Consider the following 19,045-nt stretch of genomic DNA (forward strand, 5'->3'; position numbering starts at 1 on the left):
AGATCCATTTAACAAAAAAGAAAAAACAAAGAAAAATACGGCAAATCTTCCCATTACTTATCTTTCATTAGCTTATTTCCCCGACCTCCTCACACCTCTCTTTTTTGTATTCTAGATCCATTATCCGTTTCAGCAAATCCTTTCCCTCTTTTCAAATTTTTGTCCTGTAATTTATCTTGATATTAATATAGCTTTACTTTCCCTCCTTTCACCAATTAACAGTCTGTTTTTTCCTTAATCTTTGTAACATTTTTGCTAAAATCACATAAATAATAAAAAAAATCACATGAATAATAACATTTATATGTCACAGGGTGGGGCATCAGGATTTTAGAGATGCTTAGGTGGGGCATGGCCAAAAAAAAGTTTGGGAACAACTGCTCTACTCACAAATGTCCACTAGTGGGCTTCCTCTGTGCTCTGCTAGTTAACCTTGTTAACTTCACAGGGTGAGTCAGCCTGCTTATGGTCTGGAAACGTTTACACTATATTGCTTGGCTTGGGTTGCTACCATTTTCTTTTACATCGTCAGCTGAAGAAGGAGTTTCTCTTCGAAACTTGGATCACCGGGTTCTAGTCATGTTGGCTACAGCTGCTCTGCCACTTCCAATAACTCCTTGCATCAGAGATAATGAAAACATATCATTTATTGTAATGTTGTACTTATTTTTATTATTATGGAGTACCACTTGCATGTACTGCATGCCTTGAAATAGCCGCACTATGACAAATACATTCATGGTACTTTGCTTGCCATATATTGTCTCTGAATCCCTGCTTTTTTTCCTATTTGTATGTTCCTATACAATGGGACGCTGGTGGCACTGTGGTCTAAACCACTGAGCCTTGGGCTTGCCAATCAGAAGGTCAGCGGTTCGAATCCCCACAACGGAGTGAGCTCCCGTTGCTCGGTCCCTGCTCCTGCCAGCCTAGCAGTTCAAAAGCACGTCAAAGTGCAAGTAGATAAATAGGTAGCACTCCAGTAGGAAGGTAAACAGTGTTTCTGTGCCCTGCTCTGGTTTTGCCAGAAGCGGCTTAGTCATGCTGGCCACATGACCCGGAAACCGTACGCCGGCTCCCTCAGCCAGTAAAATGAGATGAGTGCCGCAACTCCAGAGTCGTCTGTGACTAGACCTAACATTCAGGGATCCCTTTACCTTTACAATGGAAAACTTCCCTAAACAGGGCTGCCTTCAGATGTCTTCAAAAAGTCAGATATTTGTTTATTTCCTTGACATCTGATGGGAGGGCATTCCACAGGGAGGGCGCCACTACCAAGAAGGCCCTCTGCCTGGTTCCCTGTAACCTTACTTCTCGAGATGAAGGAACCACCAGGAGGCCCTCGAAGCTGGAGCTCAGTGTCTGGGTTGGACAATGGGGGTGGAGACGCTCCTTCAGGTATACATATGGGCAACAGCAGCTTCAAAGCAGCTGAAGGGGGGACATTTTCAAAGGAATATGTGTTCTCCTCTGATGGGAAGCTCTGCTTCTGCACATGACTGTGGCATGATGGGAAGTCTTGCTTCTAAGCCTTGCTTCTACACATGCTGCACAAATTATTCTAATACTAAGACATTCCCTCATCACCTTAGAATGTTCAGTTCACATTGAGTTCAGGAAAACATTATACTCTGACCTGTTCTTAATGCATGGTTGTCCACATCTATCGGAACGTAATTGTTTATGTCTTGCTATATCAATCACTAGTTATATTTTAATTAGGAGGTTTTCATGCCTGTCTAGTTCTGTGCTCCCTTTCCCAGCCTTTAATCTATCAGTGATTAATGCCTATATGCAACCTTTGCTTTGTACTTGTGTTAACCAATCAGCAATAAGCACATACGTGGCAATGGGCAATGCTGTAATATTCAATAAAAGGGACTCCCCGAGACTTGCTCGAGAGATGCCTCCCATATGACACTCCTCACTCATCTGTCATCATTTCAACCCAACACTCCTCTTTCAAAGAGAAGGTAAAAAGTCCAGCTGGGCTCCATGGGCCTCATAAATGTCTTTGTGTGTCCTGACTTGTGGGGACATCTTCAGGTTAGGAAAAGGCTCAGGAGTAAACCCTACACAAATCCGGAGTCCCTAAGACGGATGGATGGTGTCTTGTATGCCTCCTTCCGGCAACTCCTGCAGCCAAGCCTGGAACACATTGCTCTGCTTCAGTGGGGCCACATCAGTGGGGCCAAGAGGGGTGTTTTTGTTACGAAAAAGGAGCAATGCAGCAGCAAGCTGCAGCTGGCTGGAAAGCCAAACAGGATGTTGATGTTTGGGACTGTACCGTGGGAGCAAAGGGACAGTCTATTCACTGTACTGAGCACCGGATGTTAGCTCAGAGTGTCATCTGACCTGTACTGGAAGTACAGGGGTGGAGTCTATCTCTCTCTGCTATTGGTGTTTAGAGAGTGCAGACGTGTTTCTCTGTACTGCTGCAAAGACAGAAATAAAGGCATGTAAATACATTTCTGTCTGTCTCTTTCCCCTCCCTGGGGAAGGCAGTGGTGTGTTCTTCTCACGTTGAGGAGGATCGCTGATAGAGACCTCACCTGTATCCTGCCGGGAGTCGCAGATGGGAAGGTCAACAAGGAACTCAAGCCGGGTGCCTGGAGAGTGGCAAATTCCTCTGACAAGGCTCGAGATTTCCGACAGTTTTGTCATCTGGACAGCCTAGGACTTCCATACCCATTTCTCAAGTCTGTGGCCCAGGGAGGTCACTTGGGTGCTGCTATCACAGTGGCTTGACTCCACCCTTGGAGGCGCCCTTTTTTGTCCCACTGCCCTTCCAAATATTCTGATGGATGGAGGATGGAGGATGTGGGGAGTAGAATCTGGGTCCCTCCTGCACACAATTCAGCTCTGGTCAGGCAGTAGAATTTCTGCAGATTCACCAGGTTCCCTCTGAACCTCAGCCCTCTCTCCATTTCCCATTCCCAGTTGCAAGGATGGTTTTTCTCAGCATTCTTCAGCCATGGTTCACAAGACCACGATGGCCTCTTCTGGCTGTGGTGATAAACCATGAGCTGGGCATCCACATGTACTACGGCAGTGAACTGGAGCAGTTGTTGGTTGGGCTCCCATACTGCACTGTACAGACTATGCGTGGAGTGAGAGGAGGAACCTGGAAAGGAAAAAAGGAGGGGAAGGGCTAAGGGGTCAAAACTAGCCTAGGAATTCTCCTATATAATATCCCCCTGTACTTCCATGGGAGGTGAGTCTTTTGCTCTAATGACAGCTAAAACCACACTCAGCACCCCCTACTGAATTCTTAAGGGTGGGGAAAGAAACCATCTGGAATGCCCCAAGCCCCCCAAACTTTGACCATCTAACCTACATAGTTGGGGAACTTTCTAGTGATAACTTTGTGCTCCTTGCATGGTCAGTAGCTCCTGGCTGGATCTAGACACATAAAAAAATCATTTCAAGAAAACACGTAAACCTCATTTTGGGAAATCGCGTTGCCAAAGGGCCATTAGGTGTCACAGTGTTTAATGTAGCTGAGTCCCCTGTCTTCTCCTGTATTCTGCTCTGGTCAGACCTCACCTGGAGTACTGTGTCCAGTTCTGGGCACCACAGTTCAAGAAGGACACTGACAAACTGGAACGTGTCCAGAGGAGGGCAACCAAAATGGTCAAAGGCCTGGAAACAATGCCTTATGAGGAACAGCTAAGGGAGCAGGGCATGTTTAGCCTGGAGAAGAGGAGGTTAAGGGGTGATATGATAGCCATGTTCAAATATATAAAAGGATGTCACATAGAGGAGGGAGAAAGGTTGTTTTCTGCTGCTCCAGAGAAGCGGACACGGAGCAATGGATCCAAACTACAAGAAAGAAGATTCCACCTAAACATTAGGAAGAACTTCCTGACAGTAAGAGCTGTTCGACAGTGGAATATGCTGCCAAGGAGTGTGGTGGAGTCTCCTTCTTTGGAGGTCTTTAAGCAGAGGCTTGACAGCCATATGTCAGGAGTGCTCTGATGGTGTTTCCTGCTTGGCAGGGGGTTGGACTCGATGGCCCTTGTGGTCTCTTCCAACTCTATGATTCTATGATGGTTAGTAAGGAAAAATAGGTATATAGCAGAATTCCTGGATGCCAAGATCCTTGTTTGGGGCAACTACTTTCTGGCAGTTCCCAATCCCCAGCTGAGATTTAAAATAACAAAAAATGCAGCAAAGTAAAGTGTAGAAACATAGGTTGTTAGACCTTTAAAATATGCCTTTCTAAATTCCTTCCAAAGTTCCCCTCTTCCCACATATTTGCTAAATTAAAAAATGGTTTACTTACAAACTCTTTAAGGTCCCGTGAATATGTTTTTTCCATTCAGCAGTCAGAAAACCCAGACAGTAAAACATAGGTTCCAAAGTGGTGAAAGGTTTCTAAATTATTTGTGTAGAAACACAAGGGTAAGTTGTGTAAGCCATGCAGTTTGAACTAGGGCCACCCAGCTCATAACTCTTTACAGTAGGTGGGAGTTTGCATGGTGGACTGAGAGAAACAAAGGCTTGAGGGTGCATGACACGGCCTGGCAGGACAGCTTACTTTATGGTCTTAACCCCTTTATGCATTAATTAGACTTAAGTTATAGGAGGCTGGTTAGTTAGTTATATGAGGCTGGTTATCCCACACTGCCCACCCAAAAATAAGGCAGAATTTGGTTCCTTATTGAACGTAGAACTATAGAAGCTACCTCCATCAGGCACCCAAAATTGCATGCATCTCAATTCCTGAATAGACCGTGGGACACTTTTTTCTAATGATAATTCTACAAAATATTTATTCTAATTCTTATTCTTATTGTCAACATTCCTATCCTGCCTTTCCTCCCAAAAGATCCAGGGCAGAAAACAACAAAGCAGCAAGGCAAGGCAATTATGGACTGAACTCATGGATTGATGTAAGGCATGGTCTGCTCAAATATAATAAGATCCTGCCTGCTAAATCAGGTCAATGGTCCATCGTCATCATCATCATCCCACAGCCTGCTCTCACAGCAGCCAACCCAGTGCTTCATTTGAAATCTCACTACCAGCCCCTGAGCAGAACAGAATTCTCCGCTCCTAAGGTTTGCAGCAAAGTAAAGTAGAAACATCACCTTGCCAGCAAAGGTCCGTATAGTAAAAGCTATGGTTTTCCCAGTAGTGATGTATGGAAGTGAGAGCTGGACCATAAAGAAGGCTGATCGCCAAAGAATGGATGCTTTTGAATTCTGGTGCTGGAGGAGACTCTTGAGAGTCCCATGGACTGCAAGAAAAACAAACCTATCCATTCTGAAGGAAATCAGCCCTGAGTGCTGACTGGAAGGACAGATCCTGAAGCTGAGGCTCCAAGACTTTGGCCACCTCATGAGAAGAGAAGACTCCCTGGAAAAGACCCTGATGTTGGGAAAGATGGAGGGCACAAGGAGAAGGGGACGACAGAGGACGAGATGGTTGGACAGTGTTCTCGAAGCTACCAGCATGAGTTTGACCAAACTGCGGGAGGCAGTGGAAGACAGGAGTGCCTGACGTGCTCTGGTCCATGGGGTCTTGAAGAGTCGGATACGACTAAACAACAACAACAAGGTTTGCAGCAACTGGGTTCAGAAGCTAACTGGAGAGGAAGAGTGTGACCATTGTGGCTATTGGCCATTAATTACTTTAAAGCCCACCCATCCCTTGAGAAAATGTGACCAGCCCCTTTTGAACCCTCTGCCCTGCTTGTGTGCTTCCCAGAGCACCAATGGGAGATACAGGCTACAAGACAAGACGGGCCTTTCTTCTAATCCAGCTGTAGGGCTCTTCAAAGGTTCTTGCGAACAAAGTTCAGGCCAAACTCCCCCTTCCCCTCACTTGGACACATGTCGAACTTTCGAGATGCAGATCACAAACATGTTTTTCTCCGGCTCTTCTCTATTCCAGTAAGTCATGCAAACTTCTTCTGCTATTAATTATCAAAATCATAGTGATTTAGTCTTCTGAAAGATATTTCTGGAGATTGCCAAAACATCAGAATCAACAACAGGATGCCGTTATTAATTGCACAGTGCTGGGTGGGGTAGTCTTTGCAGAGAATATCTCCTGTGTCAGAGACAGACTTTGTCAAGATTTATAACAGATGAAAAGCTGGATAGGAAGTGGATACGTCTGCATAGTGTTTAATAGCTCTGAAGTCATAGCTGAACACCTCGATTAGGAAAGCCATTGCAGCTTTGGTCTTGCAAGAATTTTTGGCTTCTTTGAATTAGCTGGCTCTGGGGGTGACAAGAGCAGTGTAGAAGGCAGAGCCAGAATGAGATTCCTCCTAGTTCCATTGCTATTCCAACTGCTAATGATGCCCCATTCAGTCTTTGGGAACCTGAAGGCAGTATGTCCCTTGAATCTGATCAGGGAACCAACTGATGCACGCAATTACTACCGGCCTGGTGATTTCATCATTAGTGGGATCATATCTCCAAATATTATTATGGATCAACTTCCATACAACTTTTCCAGGACCCCGGTAGTCAAGTTTGGGGGGTGAGTAATTATATGTATCATTTCAATGGTTTCTGTTTTTCGATGAAATTGCCGCTATTTCAGGGCTGTGAAGCCTGTGGCCCTACAGACGTCAATGTACCACAGTTCCCATCTTCTCTAACCACTGGTCTTGCTCAGGGGCGTAGTGTGGGGGGTGCAGGGGGGCCGGCCGCACCGGGCACAACATCTGGGGGCGCGCTCGCACCTGCAGCTCTCTGCCCCTACCTGGCTCACTCACTCTCTCTCACTGCAGTGCTGGCTGTGCGAATCCGATCCGAGCTGCCGGGTCGCCGCCCACTGTGGAGGTGGTGGGTGCCAGGCGTGCAGTGCGGAGAGAGAGCGAGGGACTATCTGGGGGAAGGACAGTGCAGCGGCCGCCCAGCGCAGCGCTGAGTGCGGGAGAGAACCACACCAGACCAGACCAGGCAGCAGCAAGAAGCTGGCAGCAGCGGCAGGTTAGGGGTTAGGGGGCGCAAATTACTTGCCTTGCCCCAGGTTAGGGGGCGCAAATTACTTGCCTTGTCCCGGGTTAGGGGGCGCAAATTACTTGCCTTGCCCCGGATGCTGACAACCCACGCTACGCCGCTGGTCTTGCTGGCTCTGGCTGATGGGAGTTGGGAGTCCAGCAACAGGTTCCCCTATTTCCTCACCCCCTGGGTCTTCCCTAGTAAAATAACTCTATCGATGTTGCTGTGTTGCCCCTTAAAGATGGTGACACAAAAATACAAATAAATCTGGTCAGGAATGAAAAGGAAACATTAAATGATCTCACCTGCAGGAGGGAGATGAGGGTGGCATGGAACTCATGCACTTTCCAAGGTGACAAGGTTTTATTTGGAATCAACTTGATCACCTCCCCCTCTTTCCTTTCTCTTTCTGTGATGGAGCTCCTATTTGGGGACTTCCCTGGCTTTCTTCTGGCCCATGTAGGACCAGTCTGGATAGTTGGCCTTGGTGAAGACTTGACGTTTTCATCCTCAAAAAAGTTTTTGATTTGAGTTCCTACTGAAATGAGGCTGCAGTTTAATGTTTTAATGTCGTATTTTAATCTTGCTTTTAAGTTGTATTTCAATCAATTGTTTTTATACCTGGTGTCAGCAGCCCTGAGCCCAGTCTTGGCTGGGGAGGGCGGGGTATAAATAAAAGTATGTATGTATATTATTATTATTATTATTATTATTATTATTATTATTATTATTATTCTATTTGAGCAATATATAAACTGCCTAACCACAGTTGTGGTTGCAACAGTAAACATACAGAAGATCATGGGGCAACTCCTCAGTGAAATGAAAGCTTTCCTCCTCCAATCCAAGCCCTTTCTTCTTTTCTGTCATTTGATGATGATGATGATGAATAGAAGCTTGACACTTTTTGTTGATTTATTTATTGCAGTGGGACAGTTAGATACTACTGGCACATCTTGTCCTTCTTGTTCACCATCCAGGAAATCAACCAGAATCCCCGACTCCTACCCAATATCACTCTGGGCTACAACCTCTATGAGAACTATTTAGATGCAAGGATGACTTCCGATGCCATGATAGACTTGCTTGGAGGCTGGGATAGCAATATTCCGAATTATAACTGTGGGAGGAAAAATCACCTCCTGGCTGTCCTTGAAAGGGGGAAATCTGCAATTGCAAAACAGATTCAAGCCATGTCAGGCATCTACAAAACCCCACAGGTATGAAGGTGTGGCATGCAAGGGCAGAGTAAAATGTCAACTGCATAAAATTCCACTTTCTCTTCAGGCCAGTCAATGTGGGACGTGGGGGCAGGGCTGCCCAGAAAACAAGACACCCACCCACACCATGGCCTCGCTGATGTGTCCAAAGGAAAGGAAAGCAAAACATTTGGCACTAGCTTGGCGCTAGGAGTTGCCAGAAGATGCCACCCAACCAGAGCCACAGCTAGGCAATGTTGCACCTCTGGCAGAACCGTCCAGATTGCACCCCATAGCCAAATTAGCTCTTCCTCCCATTTTTGTCGTGCCACTCCAGTGATGGGTGCTGAAATATCAGCATCCCTGATGGGGCGTGACCAAGCTGCTTTCACCAGGAAGAGCACCAGCGCCAGTCTCTTTGAAAGCCAATTGGATTGTTCCTGTGAAGGTGGCCAGCTGGGAGATGTGGCTGATCTCCCCATCCATCTCCAGCGCTTGGGTGGGCAAGTCTTCCCACTGTGATTTCCCCACCTTCATCCCCCTGCCGGATCTGCGCCTCCCTCAACGAAAACCCCTGAATCAGTGTTTGGGTCCTGAGTTCAAATGAGGAATCAGATGCTCCGTGTGTGTGTGTGTGTGTGAGATTGAAGACCAGAAACTTGGTGCCTCGTTCTGTGGGGTTTTTGCATTTTAATTTAGGAGACTTTCAAAGCCTCCTGTCAGGGGCGTTCCCACTCAGACAGACAGCGAAGAATCCGAAGAGGAAGGAGGACAGTCTGAGGGGAGTAGAAATGGGATCCTCCTAAATCAAGGATCCTGGTTGCGCAAGAGACCCTTAAGCCACCCCCATGGGGTGTGTTGTTGCTAGGCATGGCCCAAGCCTTGTCTGTTGGGCCCCAGGATCTCACTTGGCTGTTTGGGCCAATTGGGGCGAGTGGCGCGATCCTGGGGACCTATAAATGCGGCAGCGCAATGGGGGTGGGGCACTTACGAAATAAGATCCTGGCATACTGAGCATGCCCAAAGAATTTGGTAAGGGTAACCAATCACACGATGCTCTCTTTGTTGAAGAGGATAGTTAGTATGCATGCTCACACTGTTTGTCATTTGGACCAGCCTAAGAGAGACAGCGCGGTATATGCTTGAAGTGCCTTGAAAGGAAATAGGGTGAGGGAAACTCAGTATTTTGACTGGATAGGAAATTTAAACTTAATGGAATGTATGTTATGTGCATTGTCAATGTATAAAATGGCATGGAATCCATTGGCGCGTGGCCACATAATTTGGGGAAATATCCCTGCTGGTCCTTTCCGCACAGAAAAGAAATAAATACTTTGGACTACTTTTTCACTCGTGGTCTCATGTGTTTTACTGGCATATCCATGAGATAGAGCAAGCTTTTACATGCAACAAAACATGTCTCTCCTGTATTGGTTTTCACAGCCACAGCAAGCACTGTAACCTTCCAACCATTTGACTTCACATCCATTGTCTCCCAAGACAGACGCCAACCAATCAGATGCACCAGCTAGGTTCTTAAGGAGGGAGCAAGCTGGCACCTATGCAACCATTAAATATCTTGTGCTTATCCTGAAAGCAAAACAAAGCACTAATACTTTCCTTTCCTCACTAGCTCAGTTATGGCTTCACCGCCCGGCTTCTTGAGGGTAAAACTGAGTTTCCTTCTATATACCAGATGTTCCCCAGAGAAGAAGCTCAGTACACGGGGATTGTTCAGTTGCTCCTGTACTTTGGATGGACATGGATCGGGCTCCTTGCTCCAGAGGATGACAGTGGAGAAAGGTTTGTGGGTGCTTTGACACCTCAGATGACCAGCAGTGGGGTTTGCATCGCCTTCTCAAAAAGGATACCAGAAAACAATCTATATCTCTTCATGAGCCTGAGTGAGCTATTTTTCATGCGGAGACAAGTCAGTGTAATTGTTTGCTATGTGACCAGTCTCAAGGGATTGGCACTCATCATGGCAGTAAACCAATTCTTTGAGAAGCAAACACAGGCAAAAGTCTGGATCACAACAACTTTCCAGGAAATCAATTCTGGCTCATCATTTTCTCCTGGTTACTTCCGGTACATCCATGGTTCTCTCTCCTTTGTCATGAAGACCAAAATAAGGAGCAACAAACATGATTACTATGAAGCAAACTCCCCGCTTCTTGATCACTTTTTGGCAGGAGCATTCCGTTGCTCTTATTCAAAACATACGTTGTCCATGAAAAGCTGGGAAAGTTGCAGAGAGGAGGAGAGACTTGAGACTTTGCCCCAGGAGGAGCTGGAGAGAGCCCTGTCTCAAGACAGCTACAGCACTTACGTCAATGTTCATGCTGTGGCTCAGGCCTTAAATGCTGTGGTTTCATCTAGGTCAAAGCAGATGATGGTGCTGAGTGAAGGAGATGAATGGGAGCATCATAGGCTACAGCCATGGCAGGTATTTTCTTCTTGCTTTTGCAAGCCACAAACCATTGTCTTATTGATGATGATGATGATGATGATGATGATGATAATTTATTATTTATACCCCGCCCATCTGGCTGGGTGGCTTCCAACACAATGTTATTGTTGTTGTTTAGTCATTTAGTCGTTTAGTCGTGTCCGACTCTCCGTAACCCCATGGACCAGAGCACGCCAGGCACTCCTGTCTTCCACTGCCTCCCGCAGTTTGGTCAAACTCATGCTGGTAGCTTCGAGAACACTGTCCAACCATCTTGTCCTCTGTCGTCCCCTTGTGCCCTCCATCTTTCCCAACGTCAGGGTCTTTTCCAGGGAGTCTTCTCTTCTCATGAGGTGGCCAAAGTATTGGAGCCTCAGTTTCACGATCTGTCCTTCCAGTGAGCACTCAGGGCTGATTTCCTTCAGAGTGGAGATGTTTGATCTTCTTGCAGTCCATGGGACTCTCAAGAGTCTCCTCAAACACCATAATTCAAATGTTCTTCTCATTATAGGGGATTGGAATGCTAAAGTAGGGAATCAAGAGATAAAAGGAACAACTGGCTTGGCCTTGGAGTTCAAAATGAAGCAGGGCAAAGGCTAATAGAGTTCTGCCGAGAGAACACAATATTAAAATACAGTAATGCATGAAACATTAAAAGCTTCCCTGAACAGGGCTGCCTTCAGATGTCGTTTAAAAGTCTGGTAGTTGTTGTTCTCTTTGACATCTGATGGGAGGGTGTTCCACAGGGTGGGTGCTACTACCGAGAAGGCCCTCTGCCTGGTTTCCTGTAACTTGCCTTCTCTGGAACCACCAGAAGGCCCTTGGTGCTGGACCTCAGTGTCCGGGTAGAATGATGGGGGTGGAGACACTCCTTCAGATATACTGGACCGAGGCCCTTTAGAGCTTTAAAGATCAGCACCAACACTTTGAATTGTGCTTGGAAATGTACTGGGAGCCAATGTAGGTCTTTCAAGACCGATGTTATGTGGTCTCGGCAGCCGCTCCCAGTCACCAGTCTAGCTGCCACATTCTGGATTAGTTGTAGTTTCCGGGTCACCTTCAACGGTAGCCCCACATAGAGTTCATTGCAGTAGTCCAACTGTGGAATGCAATGTAGTAATGAGATTTTTTAAAGGAAAAAATGCCTTTTTCAGGGTTCCAGGTCATATGGAAACCTGTACGTGAGAAAAACCCCTTCCCTAAATATCTTTGCATGAGGCAGAGGAGGTTCTTGGCAAAGATGCATGTCCCACACCTATGGTGATATTGACTTTGGATAGATCTGTGTCTGCCTTCTTTGCAGTGGGCCCTGTACTGTGGAATAATCTTCACTAGAGATAAAATGGGTGTCAGCTAGTTCCAATATGCCTATACATAACCACATTCCTGACCTCTCTGAGGTCCAGCGGTGATGGCCTTCTGCCATTTCCCTCACTGTGAGAAGTGAGGTTACAGGGAACCAGGCAGAGGGCCTTTTCGCCCTGTGGAACGCCCTCCCATCAGATGTCAAGGAAATAAGCAACTATCTGACTTTTAGAAGACAAGGAAGTTTTTAATGTTTTATTGTGTTTTCAATATTCTGTTGGGAGCCGCCCAGAGTGCCTGGGGAAGCCCAGCCAGATGGTTGGGGTATAAATATTATTATTATTATTATTATTATTATTATTATTATTATTATTAGGTTTAAAACAAGTATTATATTGTCTTTTGTACTAATCTTGTTCTGCAAAGCTCCTTGTTATTTTATATGAAAGGTGCTCTATAAATGCTATAATCAATTTAAGAAAAGATTGCATGAATAGGACTTATGCTCTAGATGAGATGCAAACTGGCCCCAATTTATAAGAGCTTGAAGTGAGTGGATTTGTGGGATAACCAACCTCATATAACCAACATGCTTAAGTCTAATTAATGGTCCTGCCAGGCTTAGCCTAGGTCACTTCTCCTCACCTTGGGAGGAAATAGGTAATCAAGCCTATTGTTCACATACACCCTCCACTTGGGAAGCTCAGTGTGTGAAGAGGTTTGAGCTGGTTACTTCTTGAGTTGCTATACCAATGATTTAGGAACTTGCACCACTTTGTAAGCAAGCTATGCTTTACTTCCTGTGCAAATTTCCGAAGCACATGAATCTGACCTTTGGGGAGTTTGTAAGTAAACAATTTTTAAACTTACCAAACATGTGGTATTTTCCTATGCTGTGGGATGAAGGGAATTTTGGAAAGATACTTTTAAAGGGGACGTTTTGGAGGAACATATTTTAAAGGCTTTACAGCCTATATTTCCGTGCTTTAAGGTAAAGGTAAAGGTACCCCTGCCCGTCTGGGCCAGTCTTGCCAGACTCTGGGGTTGTGCGCCCATCTCACTTAAGAGGCCAGGGGCCAGCGCTGTCCGGAGACACTTCCGGGTCACGTGGCCAGTGTGACATCGCTGCTCTGGCGAGCCAGAGCTGCACACGGAAACGCCGTTTACCTTCCCGCTGGTAAGCGGTCCCTATTTATCTACTTGCACCCGGAGGTGCTTTCGAACTGCTAGGTTGGCAGGCGCTGGGACCGAGCAGCGGGAGCGCACCCCGCCGCAGGGATTCGAACCGCCGACCTTTCAATCGGCAAGTCCTAGGCGCTGAGGCTTTAACCCACAGCGCCACCTGCGTTCCGTGCTTTACTTTGCTGCATGTTTTGTGATTTCAAATCTCTGCTGGAGTTCTCTCACCAAACCACACTTGCCTCAAGGATTTTTCCTTTCTGTATCTTTTTCCGCCCACCAACATATTCCACATTGTCTCGTTGTTTCTTAATGCTGGTATTTTCCTTGCCATTTCAGCTCTACCATTTCTTAAAAGAAATCCAGTGTTTGAATACTTCCATGGGCAGACCGTGTTTGGATAAGAACTGGGAGCTGCCACCTGACTTCGACATTGTGAACTGGCTGATGTTTCCCAATAACTCTCGTACTAGAGTGAAAATTGGGAATATAAGGGGAGCGGCATCAACCAACATGAAGTTCACCATTGACTCAAAAGACATTCAGTGGCCCAACCAATTTAAGAAGGTAGGGAATGTAAAGGAGCAGGTAGGCTAGGAGAGCCTGTTTACACTCTTCCTTCAGCAAGTGCTGCAAAACGGTATTATAAGGTGGATCCATTTTGTCTCAGCTAACCAGCTAACAGCTGCCACAGCAACTCCCTCTTGCCACGGCAGCTGAGACAGGAAGGGAATTTGGCATTCTGAAGGAACAGACAGAGCCCTGGGATCCTGAGAAGAGACACCAGATCCTTCTAAATTTACTTCTGGAGTTGGGAATTTACTCTGTCTCGGGAGACAATGGCACCTTTGGGGTGAAGTCAAACCATATATATATCAGGGCAGTTCACAGCATAAAAAATCTGTGGAGCTCTAATAATTTCTTGAATAATTTGCATGTGACTGTGTGAAGTGGAGAGCATCTTATATCTCCAAATATTTTGGAACCCTGGAAATTCAGGGTTCACAGGAGGCCTTACTACAACTCTAGGGGGCCCTGGGTGGAATGCAACTTCTGATAGAAACTGGAAGTTGCTTTGGAGGCCTCATGAGACTTCCAGCATGACCTCTGAGTTCCCACAAGGCCTTGGAAGCGCCGCTACGGTGTGCCGACATAACGTGATGTCGTGTAATCACGACGTCACATCGTCATAACGTCACATTATGTCATGGGCGCCATTGGGCACCCATAAACTGGGGCCCAAGTCGGCACCCTTGCTACAATGTCTGGCCAAAGGTGCAAAAGTAATACAGTAGATAAAATAAGTACATTTCTGTACGTTGTTCTATAGAAATAAATGTTATACTCCTGATACAAATGTGGTTATTCATAGCCTACTACATTCTGTATATACTCATTCCAAATATCAATGTATTTGTCTTTGTTTTGACAAATAAATTGATATTTGGAATGAGTATATACAGAATGTAGTCATGTAATCAACACCTCTAAGTGATCCATTCATAAGCTGCGAGTGTCATCTTACTGATCCATTGATTAAAGGGTATCTTATCTTCATTCTTCCAGTTCATAAATATCAGTCTCTTGGCCACAGTTAGGGCATGTAGAATCCATTTTCACTGTCCAGTTGTCAGCTTCCATACAATAGGTGTATATAGTTCAAAAGGATATTCTCCGCACGCAAAGTCCTTTTAATAATAATCCAGGAATCATTTTTAAGTACAGTGGTACCTCGGGTTACATACGCTTCAGGTTACACACTCCACTAACCCAGAAATAGTGCTTCAGGTTAAGAACTTTGCTTCAGGATGAGAACAGAAATCATGCTCCAGTGGCATGGCGGCAGCAGGAGGCCCCATTAGCTAAAGTGGTGCTTCAGGTTAAGAACAGTTTCAGGTTAAGAACGGACCTTCGGAATGAATTAAGTACTTAACCCGAGGTACCACTGTAACTGCTTTGAAGTGGCAGTACTTTTAATAACTGCTCTCTATCAGTGTTTTCTTATTGCTATGATTAGAATCATGGAATTGTGGAGTTGGAAGAAACCCTGAGGGTCATCTGGTCCAACTCTCTGCAATGCAGGGATCTCAACAAAATCATGTATGGGAGATGGCCATCCAGCCTCTGCTTGAAAACCTCCAAGGGAGGAGAGACCACAATCTCTTGCGAGAGTCTTCCATGGTTAAACAGCTTTCATGGTCAGAAAGCTGTTTTGGTATAGTTTGTCCTCTTCCTTGAGCAGATTTCTGTACAGAAGGCAGGCACATAAACGGGTTCAGTGGAACCAGAGATCTGATTGGGTCCTTCCCAAACCCTATGAATTCCATAGTCACAGATGCTTCTAACACTTTCTCCTCGGTGCACCTTCTTCTCCGCATGACTAGACTGTGCCTCGCTCCAGGTGTACCAAAAGCTGCCAGCCTGGATACGCCAAGGTGGTTCAAGAAGGAGAGCCAATTTGCTGCTATGCTTGTGCTCTATGTGCAGAAGGAACCATCTCCACTCAGGAAGGTGGGTCATTCCGAGGGAGAGGGCATTCCTTTAGAGAATAGAAATAGGGAAAAGAGTCACCCAGAAACACTATGTGCAGAAGAGTAAGAGAGCCAGTATGGTGTAGTGGTTAAGAGCGGTTGTCTTGTAATCTGGGGAACCGGGTTCGCGTCTCTGCTCCTCCACATGCAGCTGCTGGGTGACCTTGGGCCAGTCACACTTCTCTGAAGTCTCTCAGCCCCACTCACCTCACAGAGTGTTTGTTGTGGGGGAGGAAGGGAAAGGAGATGGTTAGCCGCTTTGAGACTCCTTAGGGTAGTGATAAAGCGGGATATCAAGTCCAAACTCTTCTTCTTCTAATACATTTTTGAACATAGGTGTTTTATTGGCTTCTCTATTTTCAATCACCATCCTTTCTTCCGGGAATTAAGCTGAAAGTAAGGAAGCAATCATTGCAGAACCATGTGGGTAACAGGGAGACAGCTTAGTATACATGCATGCATGCGCAGAAGCACCAAATCGCAACCCGTGCATGCACAGATACGCCACTGCGGGTTGCAAACATTGCGTGATCCCGCACGGATCACATTTGCAACCCGAGCATCCAATCCACTGTACATAGTCTTTGACTATTTTCAGCTATGCTCTCAATGATCAAAGAAACTGAATCACACCATAGACATTTATTTTTAAAGAGTGTGTGTGTGTGTGTGTGTGTGTAAGTAATAGAAGATAAAAGGGGAATAATTTTTAAAAGGAAATATTTGAAACAGTAAAGCAGAAACTCAAACACAAAATATATGATGCATTATATGAAAATGATTACAAAACAAGCGGTGGACAGTTTTGATCTGACTGCCAGGAGCATTGCACAGAAGAAAGAGGAAATTGTTTGCATTAGCTACCAAAGATATAACAAGAAATCATACAGAAAAAGTGAAATATGAGAAGGCAGTTAAACTTGTAACAATCTTCTTCCAGTCCAGCTAACATAAAAATTACCTGAGGTGTTGGATAAATTTATCATTTACACTGTTTTTAAAAACACAGTTGCAAATTGCTCATTAGGCAAGTGTCTCTCAGCCTAACGCACCTCACAGGTTTGTTGTAAATATAAAAAGGGCAGGAGGATATTCATGTACATTACCTTGAGCCCTTTGGAGGAAAGGTAGTGGATAAATGTAAAAATAAATAATCAAATAATAATAAACTGCCACAGGTCAATGTAAAGAGGTGTGTCTTTATTCTTAGGCAAAAAAAAATGTATGGTGAAGTTGCTGGACACACCTCTGTGGGGAGGTCACTGCATCAAAGCTTTGCCCTACATCACAAGGTTGTTTTGGCAATAAAAACTGAGGAAAACTTTGTGCCCCACTACTGTCTCCTCAGAAGAAAGGCAGGATACAAATGTAAACCTCAAATAAGCAATCGAACAAGCATTTCTTTGCCACACTTTCCCTATTCAACTGTCTTACTCCTTGACCTCCCCCACTTCAAAAATCTTTTTGAAAACCAAATAATGCTCTGATGCTCAAGCCACTCTTTTTCTCTTCCTTAGATGCAGAAGGTTGCACCAAATGTCCCGAAGATCAGCATCCAAGCAATAACAGAGATCAATGTGTCCCCAGGTTTATCACTTTCCTAGCTTATAAAGAACATTTGGGGATCATCTTAGTTTCCATTGCCCTTTCCTTATCTTTAACAACAGGCATTGTGTTAGTAATCTTCATTAAATACAAGGAGACTCCCATAGTGAAAGCCAACAACCGGGACCTCTCCTACATCCTCCTCGTCTCCCTCCTGCTTTCTTTTTTGTCCACCTTCCTGTTCATTGGGCAACCAAGGAAAGGGACCTGCCTTCTCCAACAAACAGCCTTCAGCATCATCTTCTCAGTTGCTGTTTCTTCTGTCTTGGCAAAGACCATCACGGTGGTGCTGGCCTTCCTGGCCACGAAGCCAGGGAACAGGGTGAGAAGATGGCTGGGGAAGAGTCTGGCCAACTCCATTGTCATTTGCTGTTCCAGTCTCCAAGTTGTCATCTGCACCATCTGGCTGTGCTTGTCTCCTCCATTCCCTGACTCTGACATGCATTCCCGGGCTGAAGAGATCATCCTGCAATGCAATGAAGGATCTGCTGCCATGTTTTATATTGCCCTGGGCTACATGGGCTTCCTGGCTGCCATCTGCTTCACACTGGCTTTCCTGGCCAGGAAGCTCCCAGGGTCCTTCAATGAAGCCAAGCTGATCACCTTCAGCATGCTGGTCTTCTGCAGTGTTTGGGTGTCCTTTGTGCCCACCTACCTGAGCACCAAGGGGAAATACATGGTAGCTGTGCAGATCTTCTCTATGTTGGCCTCCAGTGCTGGGCTTCTGGGCTGCATCTTCATGCCAAAATGCTACATTATTTTGCTGAGGCCTGATCTGAATACAAAGCAGCATCTGACAAGAGAAATTTAAGATGACACCTAATGCTTGAAACATTCCAGGCTGACAATGGGTAGCACTGTGAGCACGTAGTCTTCAGATTATAGCTCCATATAGCTCTCTTTGTTTTGCATAAATTATGAATGATTAAAATGAATGCATTATAACTGCTTTGTCACTCCCTGATTCCCACTAGATACCTGATTAGCCACGTTGGCTTTTACGTTGCTAATCCTCATTTGAGTCAGATTCACTCTATCCTTTTACAATGTATGACTCAGGGAAATTGTAGCAAAAGCTTTGTTCCAGCAGAGTATGCTTTGGAATTTGACTTAGGCCCACTTTGACGCCTTTCCATGTGCTCTTTGGATGGGAGATGTTCACACATTCTTTAACCAACATGTCAGCTCTTGTTAATTAGGTGTGGAAATGGTTGAGCACATAGTACTATACTATTCATACCATGAAATTCACTCCTTACATATTACATCCATCTGAACAAAATTCCTAGACAGATATGATAATTTTTATACCTCCCTCCTTTTGTCAAACTTCTCCTCCTTTTGATGTTGAATTACATGCATCAAAATGGATAACTAGGAATTGAATGGTTAAATTTCTTTACAACCACACTAGTACTCAGTAATCTATTCTAACTATGAATTGAATGTGAATGTGTAACAATGCCCACACATATCCTTGTCTTTTGTCATGGTTTTAATCCCTTATGGTCTTCGCCTGGGCTGAAAATTGCAAATTGTAAATCATATTGTAACTTGGTGGCTGCTCTGTGATGGCAATAATAAAGATTGATTGATACTTGTATGCAAGAAAGGGTTTGTTATTCTGCAAATCATTGGTAGAACCTCATCTGCAATCCCAAGACTCAGGAGATATGATTCAGGAATTTAAGAGTAGGGCAAGGGTAGCTAATGCCACAGAAGACAGAATCGGGATTCAAGATGACCTTAACAAATTGGAGAACTAGGCCCAAACTAACAAAATTAATTTCAATAGGGACAAATGTAAGGTTACAA

General features: G+C 45.1%; 1 protein-coding gene and 2 long non-coding RNA genes across 3 annotated transcripts in view; 2 read left to right on the top strand and 1 right to left on the bottom strand.

Annotated features, from left to right (window-relative positions):
* LOC309365509 overlaps nt 1-19,045 on the bottom strand; it is a 153,326-nt gene that overhangs the window by 111,290 nt on the left and 22,991 nt on the right. The window lies entirely within an intron of this gene.
* Nucleotides 3,524-19,045, top strand: part of LOC309365504 — a 28,908-nt gene continuing 13,386 nt past the window's right edge. Inside the window, exon 1 of the long non-coding RNA XR_014166211.1 lies at nt 3,524-4,056. This is a non-coding gene — a long non-coding RNA (uncharacterized lncRNA). The remainder of the gene's footprint in view (nt 4,057-19,045) is intronic.
* LOC309364622 (vomeronasal type-2 receptor 26-like) lies at nt 9,976-18,194 on the top strand. The gene is made up of 4 exons (XM_081902294.1): nt 9,976-10,607; nt 13,434-13,661; nt 15,479-15,605; nt 17,143-18,194. Exons 1-4 carry the CDS (start codon nt 9,990-9,992, stop codon nt 18,039-18,041), a joined length of 1,872 nt encoding a protein of 623 aa, XP_081758420.1. The 5' UTR covers nt 9,976-9,989; the 3' UTR covers nt 18,042-18,194.

Source organism: Podarcis melisellensis, assembly GCF_964234715.1.
Source record: "Podarcis melisellensis genome assembly, chromosome: 2".
In the NCBI taxonomy this organism is placed as follows: Eukaryota; Metazoa; Chordata; class Lepidosauria; order Squamata; family Lacertidae; genus Podarcis; species Podarcis melisellensis.

What these genes read in the sequence shown, in the direction of transcription:
- LOC309364622 (XM_081902294.1), top strand. Translation starts at nt 9,990, where the DNA reads ATGACCAGCAGTGGGGTTTGCATCGCCTTCTCAAAAAGGATACCAGAA. An exon ending in ATAGGCTACAGCCATGGCAG is followed by an intron (nt 10,608 to 13,433) that starts GTATTTTCTTCT and finishes TTGCCATTTCAG; the next exon opens with CTCTACCATTTCTTAAAAGA. An exon ending in GGCCCAACCAATTTAAGAAG is followed by an intron (nt 13,662 to 15,478) that starts GTAGGGAATGTA and finishes CCGCATGACTAG; the next exon opens with ACTGTGCCTCGCTCCAGGTG.